The sequence below is a fragment of the Bos taurus genome, chromosome 21 (assembly GCF_002263795.3).
Source record: "Bos taurus isolate L1 Dominette 01449 registration number 42190680 breed Hereford chromosome 21, ARS-UCD2.0, whole genome shotgun sequence".
Classification (NCBI taxonomy): Eukaryota; Metazoa; Chordata; class Mammalia; order Artiodactyla; family Bovidae; genus Bos; species Bos taurus.
This window is the reverse complement of record NC_037348.1, coordinates 12,694,579-12,708,530: the sequence shown is the minus strand read 5'-3', so window position 1 is coordinate 12,708,530 and position 13,952 is coordinate 12,694,579. Positions and strand designations below refer to the sequence as shown.

The following is a 13,952-nucleotide window of genomic DNA, read 5'->3' as shown; positions in this document are numbered from 1 at the left end:
TGAGTTGTGTCCGACTCTTGCTACCCCATGGACTGTATCCCTCCAGGCTCCTCTATCCATGGGATTTCCCAGGCAAGAATACCGGAATGGGTTGCCATTTCCTCCTCCAGGGGATCCTCCCAACCCAGAGATTGGGAGATTGTTTATCGTTGAGCCACCAAAATAGCCGTGATTATACTTTTTCTCATTTTTCTCATCACCCTGTAGAAGCATGTCAGTTATCATAGACTTCCAATTGTAGATGAGTAATTATATTCACTCAAAGAGAATTTAGAAAGGAAACAGAGATGTGCTTCTGTTTTCAAACAAAACACAGACGTGGGCCCCGTCACGTGCCACTTCGACACCTGCTCTTGTGAATCCTGTGTTGCCATTGCTCGCAAGGCCGCGTCTGGGTTGCACGTCAGTCCCAGCCCTGTAAGTTCCCTGACACCTGGCTTTCCCACGCAGAGTTTACAGGGTTTTCTAAAAAAAGAAGCTCACCTTTGATCTTTCAGCAAGCACAGTTTTTTTTTTTTTTTATTGGAGTATAGTTGATTTACAATGCCATATTAATTTCTGTTGTACAGCAAAATGACAGTTATACCTATAGTCATCTTTTCATGCTGTTTTATACTCCTCTTTTTCATACTCTTTCTTACTATGGTTTATCACAGGACATTGAATATAGTTCTCTGTGCTCTGCACGGGAGCCTTGTTTATCCATCCTGTGTATAATACTTTGCATCTGCTAACCCCAAACTCCCACGTCGTCCTTCTCTCATCTTCCCCTTTGGCAAACACAAGTCTGTTCTTTACCAGCTAGCACAATTGTATTACTATAATATGTGGAATCTTAAGATGCGGTACAAATGAATTTATTTACAAAACAGAAACAGATTCCCAGACTTAGAAAACAAAGTTAGGGTTGCCAAAGGGATTGAGGTGAGGGGAGGGATAGCTTAGGCGTTTAGCATTAACATATACACACTGTTACGTATAAAATAATCAGCAAGGACCTGCTGTGTAGCACAGGGAGCTCAATATTCCGTAATAACCTAAAGAGTAAAAGAATCTATGAAAGAGTAGATATATGTATAGCTGAATCACTGTGATATATGGAAACTAATACAATGTTATAAATCAACTCCAATATAAAATAATTAAAAAAAATATTGTTTTTGTTTAGTCACTCAGTCATGTCCGACTCTTTGCAATTCTATGGACTGCATCATGCCAGGCTTCCCTGTCCTTCACCGTCTCGCGGAGCTTGCTTAAACTCATGTCCATTGGGTTGATGATGCTATCCAACCATCTCGTCCTCTGTCGCTGCCTTCTCCTCCTGCCCTCAATCTTTCCCAGCATCAGCGTCCTTTTCAGTGAGCCACTGTGCGCATCACATGGCCAAAGTATTGTAGCTTTACTTCAGCATCAGTGCTTCCAGTGAATATTCAGGATGGGTTTTCTTTAGGATTGAATAGTAATTGAAAAAAAAAACCGCATGATTTTTGTTCATTTTGCCTCTGTCACTTTTGAGACTCATTTGCCTCTGACCATGGAGATTCCTTTGTTTCTGACCCTTGTGCATTTTCTCTTTGCAGGGAAGAGCGATCCCTTTTGCTTGTTGGAGTTAGGAAATGACCGACTTCAGACACATACCATTTACAAAAACCTCAACCCTGAGTGGAACAAAGTTTTTACATTGTAAGTACTTTAGCCCCTGGAATATCAAAGAGCAGCTTTAACTCAGAGACCAATTATCCCTGATATGTATGGGACAGTCTAGGGCTCTTGAGTGGAACGTTCTGTCCATTTTTATGGGCAAAGAAGGAATTTTATTGTTTTTCTCCTTCTGAAAACCTTTTATGCTTTCATTTTATAGAGTATAATGTTAATAATAGAAGAGACCGTTTGGAACTGCAAGAGAGTGTTATAGGAGGCATTTGTAAAGTAGGTCTCTTAGTGACTCAATTAATCTGTGAGTAGAAGAAAGCTTCCATATATCCAGACTAATTCATTCCTGGGTTAAAGGAAATTACAAATGTAGACGTGTCTTAAATTCAAGGAGCTTATATTGTACAGCAGTATTTTAAAATCAGAGGACTTGCATTCTGCTGAAGGCTTTTGGAACATACAGATTATGTGTGATTCCTCAAAGACTCCCCAAGGCCCCTTGTATTCCAGCTTATCTGAATGACCTACTCTATAGTGATGCCCACTTTTTAGACTCAGGTGTTTAGGAAGCTGGATATCTTGCTAGTCGCTTTAGATTCCAAGGCACCTGGCCATCAAAGGGAGGCTCATCCATTGTTGAATCTGGGTGAAATGGTGGCACACTGCCTCACAGCACTGAGGAATGCTTTATCTGTGCCTATAGCTAAAATAATATAGTTTGTTGTGAATATGAATTGGTGGCTCCCAAGCAGAACGTTTATGGGGACCTACGAGAAGAGGTTAACTGTGCTAACCAGGTTTGCAAGAGTCTCTTGGTTGGTCAACACCTTGCCAATTACCATGGCTCCATGTTTGCATTATAGCTGATGTTTGGCTCTGGTCGACATTGAAAAATTTATAAACAAGTGAATATGCATGGCCTTTTAGTATTTTGTGTTTCAACAATAGGATGCTTTCAGGGGATCTTGGGAAATAGTGATTTTGACCACCTTTGTTTTTTAAAGGAAATTCATTAGTTTAAAGTAAAGAAAATCTTATTTTTGCTCTTCTCATCCGGAAGTCACTTTGTTGTCCTTATTCTGTCCCCTATTCTCTTTCTTTATTCTGTTTAACAGTCCTGCCCCCAAGTACACGTATACATGGAAATGTCATAGTAAAAAAGTTGACTTTTTTTTCCATATGGATGTCTGAATCTTCGCTGATGGAAGGTTTGGGAATACAGTCAGTTTGATTTAATTTTTGGAATTTAATTAAATGGTAGTTTTATACTCTGAGGACATACAGACTTAATTAGTGAAAATGTGTTTTCAGATCTTCATGGAACAGCCTTCACTTGTGTGTTTTTGTATCTAATTCATGGTGTGTTTCTTGCTTAAGTCCCATTAAAGATATCCATGATGTTTTGGAAGTGACAGTGTTTGATGAAGATGGAGATAAACCTCCTGATTTTCTTGGAAAAGTTGCCATTCCCTTGCTGTCAGTAAGTTACCTTCATTAATACACAATGTATGAATCATTTTTCAGTTGATAAGTTTCTGTGATCTAGAATTGCATTGTCTTTGTTCTCTGCGGAGGGGGAAAGCCCTCCCCAGCTATGTGCTGTGCTGTGCTAAGTTGCTTTAGCCATGTCCGACCCTGTGCCATGCTATGGACTGTAGCCCACCAGGCTTCTCTGTCCATGAGATTCTCCAGGCAGGAATACTGGAATAGGTTGCCATGCCCTCCTTCAGGGGATCTTTCCGAGCCAGGGATGGAACCTGCCTCTCTTACGTCGCCTGTGTTAGCAGGTGGGTTCTTTACCACCAGCACCACCTGGGATGCACCCCTCCCCCCAGCTATAGCAGGAAACAACTGTTTCATTCCTTATCCTTCTCCAGTACCTTCAGTAATTTGCAATGTAAAGTCACATAATTTCTCTGTGTGTGTGTCAATTCCATATTGATTTAACCAACCAAGATATTTTGACCAGTCTTTCAATCCACCCTGGCTCTTTCCATCTTGAGATAGACGTTTCACTTTGGTTTCTGGGAACACACATCTATGACTGGTTTTCTATTGGTGAATGAAAAACATACATATTCTTCTTTATTACCTTCTTCCTGCCCATTTCTTCAGAGATTACGTGCTGGTAATGACACAGTTGTTCTCAGTTCTACTAAAGACCATTTTCTCAAAAGGTGTTTGCCTTTGTGTGTGTGTGTTCGCTCAGTCGCTCAGTCACGTCTGACTCTTTGAGACCCCGTGGACTGTAGCCCACCAGGCTCCTCTCCGTGGAATTTTCCCGGCAAGAATACTGGAACAGGTTGCTATTTCTTCCTCCAGTAGATCTTCCCGAGCCAGGGATTGATCTTGCATCTCCCTCACTGCTGGCAGGTTCTTTACCACTGAGCCACTGGGTAGGCCTTTTTGGAAGTCTTATTTGTTTTCAGTCTTCAAATATAATTTGTGAAAGAAAGCAGACAGACTCTCTTGGAGAAAGATAACTGTTTTGATAGTCCCATTGAAAGGTAGGCTTCCTAGGTAACTCAGTGGTAAAGAATCTGCCTGCAATGCAGGAGACACAGATATACAGATTCGATCCCTGGTTGGGAATATCCCCTGGAGAAGGAAATGGGAACCCACTCCAGTAGTCTTGCCTGGAAAATCCCATGGACGGAGGAGCCTGGTGGGCTACAGTCCATGGGGTCACGAAGAGTTGGACACAACTGAGTGACTTAACTTTCACTTTTCACTTTCATGCATTGGAGAAGGAAATGGCAACCCCCTCCAGTGTTCTTGCCTGGAGAATCCCAGGGATGGGGGAGCATGGTGGGCTGCTGTCTATGGGGTCGCACAGAGATGGACATGACTGATGCCACTTAGCAGCAGCAGCCAGAGGAGGGAATTTCACTTTTTCATCCAGCCATTCATACAGTGTATGCTAGAATTGTTATGACCTTTATCAGGCAAGAAGGATTTATTTTTTTCTTCCCAAAGACTTATTTCCCCACAGCTCTTAGCGCGTGTTAGAGCAGTCTGTAACTTATCCCCAAGATTAGACCAGCTCACATGGTGTTTACAGAGGGGAGAACGCTGCACCTCTCAGTATCTCTTTTCTTTTTGATTGCTTGGTTAATTTCTCCCCGAATTCTCATATCCCTGATGTGACTTGAAGAGTGTGGTAGAGCAGCTGGTCCCTTGTAGCTCCGGCTGCTGCCAACTGTTCTGAGCCGTCAGCCGCAGGCCATGCCAGCTCTCAGAGAGGACACGGTGATTTGGGACTCCCCTCCTTTTTTTATTACAACTTTGTCAGTTATTCCTGGAGGACTTTATGTGATAAGAACATGGGGTACAATTTTTAAAGAGGTCTAAAAGTACAGGAAAGCAGGGCTCTTCTTTAGAATTTAGTATTCTTTTTTCTCTAATGGATTTTGGACATTTCTTCTCTTGTTTTAATAGGTAAATCCTTAGTAGCATATTGGATCCCTTGAAGGGTGAACACTCATGCTCATGTTCAGTTACTCAGTCGACTCTTTACGACTCCATGAATACAGACCCCCAGGCTCCTCTGTCCTGGAATTTTCCACAAAGAATACTGGAGTGGGTTGCTATTTCCTTCTGCAGGGGGTCTTCCCGAGCCAGGGATCAAACCTGCGTCTCCTGGGTCTCCTGCATTGCAGGCAGATTCTTTACCGTTGAGCCACCAGGGAAGCCTGGGTGAACACTACTTCGTATCTTTATTAAACTCTCTCTGTTTCATTTATTAACATTTCGTGTATTCTGTCTTTCTAGAATACCAACAAGTTAACCCAACTTTCTTTCCTCCTTCCCTTGTGATGTACAATCACTGTATGCTGTGCAGTTAGATCTAAGAAATTACCTCTGGCTAAATCAGAGTTTACAGGCAAGACTACTAGAGTGGGTTGCCATTCAGCTCACTTCAGATTCTCCAGGGGATCTTCCAGACCCAGGGATCGAACCTGTATCTCCTGTGTCTCCTGCATTACAGGCAGACTCTTTACTGCTTGAACCATTGAGGAAGCCCTTCAGAAATCAGATTTAGGGTTTTTCAACCTTAGCACCTCTGACATTGCTGGATGGATCATTCTTGGCTGAGACTTGCCTATGCATTGTAGGAAGTTTAACAGCATCCCTGATCTCTATCCACTAGATATCAGTTGTACCCATCCACCCATCACTATTGTGATAACCAAATATGTCTGTGCAGACATTCCCAAGTGTTCTGGGGCAGAATCACTACTGATGGACTGGAGAACCATTGATGTAAATTAATAGTTTCCAAACTGTAGCCTTCAAAATACAAGATAGAGTGATCTGTGAGAGAGTGATTCATTTGATTTCAATGAATGCAAGTCCCCAGTGCCCTTAAGTTTTTTCAGGTTGTTGATGAGCTGCCCTGCAATGTAAGTATTCATTTGTTTGATAAATATCTCCCATAAGTGTTCAGTGTGTGCCAAGAATTGTAGGTTGTAGTGTGCTAACAATGACCACAGTGAAGCTGTCTCCTCTTTTGGAACTTATCTTTGGATTATAAGAGGCAATATTCAAACCAGAACAACATCAACAAAAGCGCTAGATAGTAGGTTAGGGGCTACCCTGGTGGCTCAGACAGTAAGGAATCTGCCTGCAGTGCAGGAGACAGACCTAGGTGTGATCCCAGGGTCAGGCATATCCCCTGGAAATGGGCATGGCTACCCATTCCAGTATTCTTGGCTGGAAAATCCCATGGTCACAGGAGCCTGGTGGGCTACAATGCATGGGGTTGCAAAGAGTCAGACACCAATGTGCAACTAAAACTTTCATGTACTTAGCTGGTGAAAAGTGCTATGTAGAAAATTAAGCAGAAAATTAAGCAGGGGGAGGAGCCTTATAGAGGATGTGTGTGGGGAAGGGATGCAATTCTCTGTGATCTGGGTGGGGAGGGCATCAGTGGACAGGGAACATTGGAGAGAGAGCTTCAATAGGTGAGGAAGGGGATATGTGGGGAGATTTCAGGCAGGAAATCTTCAAGTTCAAAGGCTCCAGGCCAGGCGCTGGCTGTCAGATTCTAAAAATAGCAGAGTGGACAGTGTAGATAGAATGGAGTAGGGAACAGCAGATGTTGGATAGGAAAGGATGGGGGATAGGGTGGCGTGTGAGAAGACCTTGTGAGACCCCAAAGCTTGAGAGGTAGAAGGACGCTGGCTCTTCTTTAGTGGTAACAAAACTACTGGGAGGTGTCTAGCTGGGGAGTGCTTCATTTGGTTTACACTACATGTTTCTATACAAATGTAGCATGTGGAGAAAAATGCCCTGATCTGCATGGTGGCCCAAGCCACTTTCCCCTTAGGGACTTCAGGGGCCCAGAGACGTTGAGCTGAATAAGACATTTCAGCCACCATTGTTCAGTGGTGTTTCAGTTCAGATTTATTTCCAGTGCTTTGACCAATAGGTTGGGAAGCGATCATACCTTATACAGGATCTGTGTGGCTCTTCCTGATACACCTGCAACATACCTTCTCCAAATCAATTGATCCCCTACCTAAAGTGAAAGTATAAATGCAGTAGAAAGCAAGGCCATGACCCTCAGTATCTGTAATCAGCAAATTTTATTTCATTGCTCATTTTATTTTTTAATTTATAGTATTCATTTTGATAGTTTTCAGTGTTTATAATTATTTTAAATTATATTTAAATATTATATTCTGGTTTAGAGGGTGTGTTTTAAAATGTATTTATTTAGCTCTAGGTTTTTTCTTTATTTAATGTCTGTGAGCAAAGCTTACCTAGATAGCACTGTGCTTCGCACTTACCATATGGGACATTGCTAATTCTGTGACAGTCTAATGAGGCATGCTTTATTATTACACCCATTTACAAATGAGGAGACTGAGGCAAGGAAAGAGTCCTATAGCTGGAAAGTAGTAAGGCTAGGTATGAATTAAGAAATCTCATCTAGCAGCCATCCTAAGAGGAAGATTTGCTGCTATAATGAGTAGCTGTTAAGTAAATATTGTGCCAAAAGCAATAACCAATATCTGTTTTGTGCAACCACTAGGCTCAGCACAATGGAGGTAGAGGGCGGGTATTCAGGTGGGACACAGAGTTAAAGGCTTGGATATCGTGGGTAATGTCCATGAGGCAAACATTAAAGACCTGAAATGTTAGCTGCCATATAAAGGGAACAGGAAAATGCGTGGTGAAAGGGCTGAATTTAACTTTGGGATGACTTCAGGAAGCGGGGTGTCTGGGCTGGCCAAGAAGGAGTAGAGTGTTGATAGGGACAGCTGGATGAGGTAGAATGAAGGCCATTCCAAGCAGAGCCTGACCAGAGAAAGAGAGGGCCAAAGGAGAGGCTGCAGTCTGGAAGCAAAGAGCAGCCTTGGTGCTGCTGACTTAAAAAAAGAATTCACGATGTGAGTTGTTGTTCTTCAGTCGCTGAGTCATGTCCCACTCTTTGTGACCCCATGAACTGCAGCACGGCAGGCTTCTCTGTCCATCACTGTCTCCCTGAGTTTGCTCAAACTCATATCCATTGAGTCGGTGATGCCATCCAGCCATCTCTCTTGCCCTCTTCTCCTGCTGCCTTCAGTCTTTCCCAGCGTCAGGGTCTTTTCCAGTGACTCAGCTTTTCACATCAGGTGGCCAAAGTACTGGAGATTCTGCTTCAGCATCAGTCTTTCCAATGAACATGCAGCGTTGATCTCCTTTAGGATGGACTGGTTTGATTTCTTTGCAATCCAAGGGACTCTCAAGAGTCTTCTTCCAGCAGCACAGTTTTAAAGCGTCAGTTCTTCAGCACTCAGCCTTCTTTATGGTCCCACTCTCACATCCATACGTGATTGCTGGAAAAACCATAGCTTTGAATATTCGGACCTTTGTCAGCAAAGTGATGCTTATTAAAACAGTCTAGGTTTGACATAGCTGTTCTTCCAAGGAGCAAGCATCTTTTAATTTTGTGGCTGCGGTTGCTGTCCACATTGTTTGGAGCCCAAGAAAATGAAATCGGACACTGTTTCCTTATTTTTCCCACCTATTTGCCATGAAGTGATAGGACTGGATGCCATGATCTTAGTTTTTTGAATGTTGAGTTTTAAGCCAGCTTTTTCACTCTCCTCTTTCACTTTCATCAAGAGGCTCTTTAGTTCCTCTTCACTTTCTTCCATTAAAGTGATATCATCTGCATATCTGAGATTGTTGATATTTTTCCCAGCAGTCTTGATTCCAGCTTGTGATTCATCTAGCCCAGAATTTCACATGATGTACTCTGCATATAAGTTAAATAAGCAGGGTGACAATGTACTGCCTTGATGTACTCCTTTTTTTGTGAGAGTTGCAAGTTAAGCTTTATTTGGGAGCAAAATGAGGACCATAGCCTGGGAGACAGCATTTCAGACAGCCCTGAGAAACTGCTCCAAAGAGGGAGGGGGACAGTCAGTATATATATGATTTTGGTGAAGGGGGAGTTCATGCAATCAAATGCAATATTTTTGCAGAGGTTTCTGATAGTTTCGAGGAGCAGTCATCACTGTGACAGACTTTAGTGCTTTTCTACATAGGAGGAGCTGCAAGAATTAGGCTCATAAAATCAGCTCCTGGAAATTTCTGATTATCTGAAGACCTGTTCTGCCACTTTTTCCCTGAGTACAGAGTGCCTCCTTTCTGTTCTCCACCCTGAACTCCTTCCAGGGGTGTTGAAAACCACCAGCAGCTGCACATGATTTAATCCTTGTATTAGATTTCAGGCGCCATGGTGGTGGTGGTTTATTTGCTAAGTTGTAGTTGGGTCCGACTTTTTGAGACCCCATAGACTGTAGCCCACCAGGCTCCTCTGTCCATGGGATTTTCCAGGCAAGAGTACTGGAGTGGGTTGCCATTTCCTTCTCCAGGGGATCTTCCTGAGCCAGGGATCAAACCCAGGTCTCCTGCTTTGCAGGTGGATTCTTTCACAACTAAGCCACCCGGGAAGCCCTGGCAAGTGCCTGACAAGTGCTAATTTGTAGCTGACGGTGCCTAGCACGCAGTGTGGACAAGGAGGCAGGAAAATGCAGCTCATGAGTGGTGGAGGGAGCTTGGGGCTTATTCTTTGAGCAGGGATTACTTGAAGGCTATGGGCCTGGGATAGACATATCAGAAGTTTGCTAGAAAGTTGTGGCTCCAGGGTGAAGCAAGATATAGGGGAAGAATACTTCCTAGAGGAATTGGTTGCAACTCCAGAAATAAGCATCACAGAGAAAATCCTCCAATTCTGTGTTCTGTGTCTCTTAGGAGAAGGATTTATTTCCCTGCTCGTTTAATACAGAGAAAATCATAAAACTTGATTTGTTGGTGCTTCACTATCATCTCTATAGGATTTGGAACGGTACCTGGAAATACCTTTGTTGTTGTTCACGTGCTGAGTTGTGTCCAACTCTCTGTGACCCCGTGGACTGCAGCACGCCAGGCTTCCCTGTCCATCACCAACTCCCAGGGTTTGCTCAGACTCATGTCCATCGAGTCAGTGATGCCATCCAACAGTCTCATCCTCTGTCGTCCCCTTCTCCTCCTGCCTTCACTCTTTCCCTGTATCAGGATCTTTTCCAATGACTCAGTTCTTTGCATCAGGTGGCTAAAGTATTGGAGCTTTTGCTTCAGCATCACTCCTCCCAGTGAATATTCAGGGTTGATTTCCTTTAGGATTGACTGGTTTGATCTTCTTATTGTCCAAGGGACTTGGACTTCAAGAGTCTTCTCCAGTACCATACCTTATCTCATGTTTAAAAATAAAAATTGTATTTCTTAGAGTGCATAATTTTTGTGATTTCACATTTTCTTTAATCAGGTTATAAACTAAAACTTGCCTTACCTTTCAGAGAAAATACAGACTACATTTTAAAATGTCTAAGTGTTAAGTATTCAAAGTACTTCAACTTTTGCTCTCTCTCAAATTGGTAATGTGCTAAGTGTATCTCAGCCTATTAAATAAAGAGCCTGTTCTGAATTCAATATATCTTTTAATAAGGGTGAATATATTGGGTAACTCTTGGCTCCCTTAAAATTCATATTCTAAAATCAATATATTAATGGTGGTGAATTGTTCAAAGCACATACATGTGCTCAGGTACAAGTCAGAATTGAAACAATCCAGGACAGTGAGCCATCCTGCCGTAGATTTTGTTTCTGTTCATCTTTTTAAGAGATTAAAAAAAAAAAGGTTATATAGATATGTAAAGCTCATGATGAAAAGCAGTAGAAAATTATAATTGTATTAGATTATAATCTGACCTTTTTTTTTTTTCTTGGCTGCCATACAGCATAGGGAACTTCCCCAAACAGGGATGGAACCCCTGCCCCCTGGTGGAAGCTCTGAGTCTTAACCACTGGACCACCGGGCAAGCCCTTCTAGTTCTTCATTTTTAAAATGAAGATAATGATAGTTTCTACTGCTAGGATTGCTATTAAAACGAAACCTTTAATATAAGATCCAGCCAATGCAAAAGCATAAGAAAAATAAATGATGTTTTAATGAAGGAAATACATTATTTCCAAGTACTAGTTATCTTAGAATATCTATAAATATAGAGAAAATTAATAGACAATATATTGGAATTTACAAAGTCAGTAATGTGTAAAAAACATCAAAATTGAGAAAATGAAAACCAGTGGCCATACCCAGTAGAAAACATTTACAAACCTAAAAAAAGAAAATAAATAAAACCACCAAAGAGTGTAACAGCAAGAAACAAAAACTATTATAATGCTTAAAAACTATGTGAGGAAGTTCTAGAACTGTACTGAAGGACATGAAAACACTAAATAATCATTTAAATAGCTAATTAGTTGAGAACCATTTAATATATAAAAAGCTTGAAACATGAACTCATTGAGAGGATAAACTAAATGGTCACTGTATTAGTGGGGTGAATTGGTTGCTTATTCATCAGGGCAAAATACATCAGCAAGTTACACGAAACACAAGAGGAGTTAAAGGTCAAACACTTGAAAGAAACCCCATAAACAAAACTATTAAAATAGTGGAAAGTGCTCTACAAGCAAACTGAAAAACAGGAATGATAACAGAACTAGATTTAAGATGTCACAATGAAAGCAAAAATTTCCTTTGAAGATTAGAAGCCATAGGATAGGTTGGTTAAAAAAAAACTTGCAGCATAAAAACAAATAGATGACAGCAATAATATAAAGTTTCTTTTTAATCAGCAAGCAAAAGACAATTCAATCTAGCAAAAAGTTTAAATCAAAGAGGCAGAAATCTGAATAGCTAATAAGCCTATGAATGGCTCATGCTTTATTCAGCCACCGTCATGGTTGTTAAGACTGCAGAAGAGGAAGCCAGAGCACCTGGGTTGACACCCAGTCTTCTCCCCATAGAATAGAGTTTTGCCAAGAGAACGCACTGGTCATACAAACACCCTCTTCCAACAACACAAGAGAAGACCCTACACATGGACATCACCAGATGGTCAACACCGAAATCAGATTGATTATATTCTTTGCAGCCAAAGATCGAGAAGCTCTATACAGTCAACAAAAACAAGACCGGGAGCTGACTGTGGCTCAGATCATGAACTCCTTATTGCCAAATTCAGACTTAAATTGAAGAAAGTGGGGAAAACCACTAGACCATTCAGGTATGACCTAAATCAAATCCCTTATGATTATACAGTGGAAGTGAGAAATAGATTTAAGGGACTAGATCTGATAGACAGAGTGCCTGATGAACTATGGATGGAGGTTCGTGACATTGTACAGGAGACAGGGATCAAGACCATCCCCATGGAAAAGAAATGCAAAAAAGCAAAATGGCTGTCTGGGGAGGCCTTACAAATAGCTGTGAAAAGAAGAGAAAAGCAAAAAGCAAAGGAGCAATGGAAAGATATAAGCATCTGAATGCAGAGTTCCAAAGAATAGCAAGGAGAGATAAGAAAGCCTTCCTCAATGATCAATGCAAAGAAATAGAGGAAAACAACAAAATGGGAAAGACTAGAGATCTCTTCAAGAAAATTAGAGATACAAAGGGAACATTTCATGCAAAGATGGGCTTGATAAAGGACAGAAATAGTATGGACCTAACAGAAGCAGAAGATATTAAGAAAAGGTGGCAAGAATACACAGAAGAACTGTACAAAAAAGAGCTTCATGACCCAGATCATCACGATGGTGTGATCACTCACCTAGAGCCAGACATCCTGGAATGTGAAGTCAAGTGGGCCTTAGAAAGCATCACGAACAAAGCTAGTGGAGGTGATGGAATTCCAGTTGAGCTATTTCAAATCCTGAAAGATGATGCTGTGAAAGTGCTGCACTCAATATGCCAGCAAATTTGGAAAACTCAGCAGTGGCCACAGGACTGGAAAAGGTCAGTTTTCATTCCAATCCCAAAGAAAGGCAATGCCAAAGAATTCTTAATTGCACAATTGCAGTCATTGTGCTAGTAAAGTAATGCTCAAAATATTCTCCAAGCTAGACTTCAGCAATACATGAACCGCGAACTTCCAGGTGTTCAAGCTGGTTTTAGAAAAGGCAGAGGAACCAGAGATCAAATTGCCAACATCTGCTGGATCATGGAAAAAGCAAGAGAGTTCCAGAAAAACATCTATTTCTGCTTTCTTGACTATGCCAAAGCCTTTGACTGTGTGGATCACAATAAACTGGAAAATTCTGAAAGAGATGGGAATACCAGACCACCTGACCTGCCTCTTGAGAAACCTATATGTAGGTCAGGAAGCAACAGTTAGAACTGGACATGAAACAACATACTGGTTCCAAATAGGAAAAGGAGTACGTCAATGCTGTATATTGTCACCCTGCTTATTTAACTTCTATGCAGAGTACATCATGAGAAACGCTGGACTGGAAGAAGCACAAGCTGGAATCAAGATTGCTGGGAGAAATATCAATAACCTCAGATATGCAGATGACACCACCCTTATGGCAGAAAGTGAAGAGGAACTCAAAAGCCTCTTGATGGAAGTGAAAGAGGAGAGTGAAAAAGTTGGCTTAAAGCTCAACATTCAGAAAATGAACATCATGGCATCCGGTCCCATCACTTCATGGGAAATAGATGTGGACACAGTGGACACAGTGTCAGACTTTATTTTTCTGGGCTCCAAAATCACTGCAGATGGTGACTGCAGCCATGAAATTAAAAGACGCTTACTCCTTGGAAGGATAGTTATGACCAACCTAGATAGCATATTGAAAAGTAGAGATATTACTTTGCCAACAAAGGTCCATCTGGTCAAGGCTATGGTTTTTCCAGTGGTCATGTATGGATGTGAGAGTTGGACTGTGAAGAAGGCTGAGCGCCGAAGAATTGATGC

At 41.6% G+C, this 13,952-nt stretch overlaps 1 protein-coding gene across 9 annotated transcripts in view; it reads left to right on the top strand.

Annotated features, from left to right (window-relative positions):
* MCTP2 (multiple C2 and transmembrane domain containing 2) overlaps positions 1-13,952 on the top strand; it is a 259,662-nt gene that overhangs the window by 146,687 nt on the left and 99,023 nt on the right. For all 9 annotated transcript variants that reach the window (XM_005221777.5, XM_059879251.1, XM_059879252.1 and 6 more), the window contains 2 exons: positions 1,581-1,683; positions 3,031-3,133. In XM_005221777.5, coding sequence (XP_005221834.1) covers positions 1,581-1,683; positions 3,031-3,133 — 206 coding nt within the window. The remainder of the gene's footprint in view (positions 1-1,580; positions 1,684-3,030; positions 3,134-13,952) is intronic.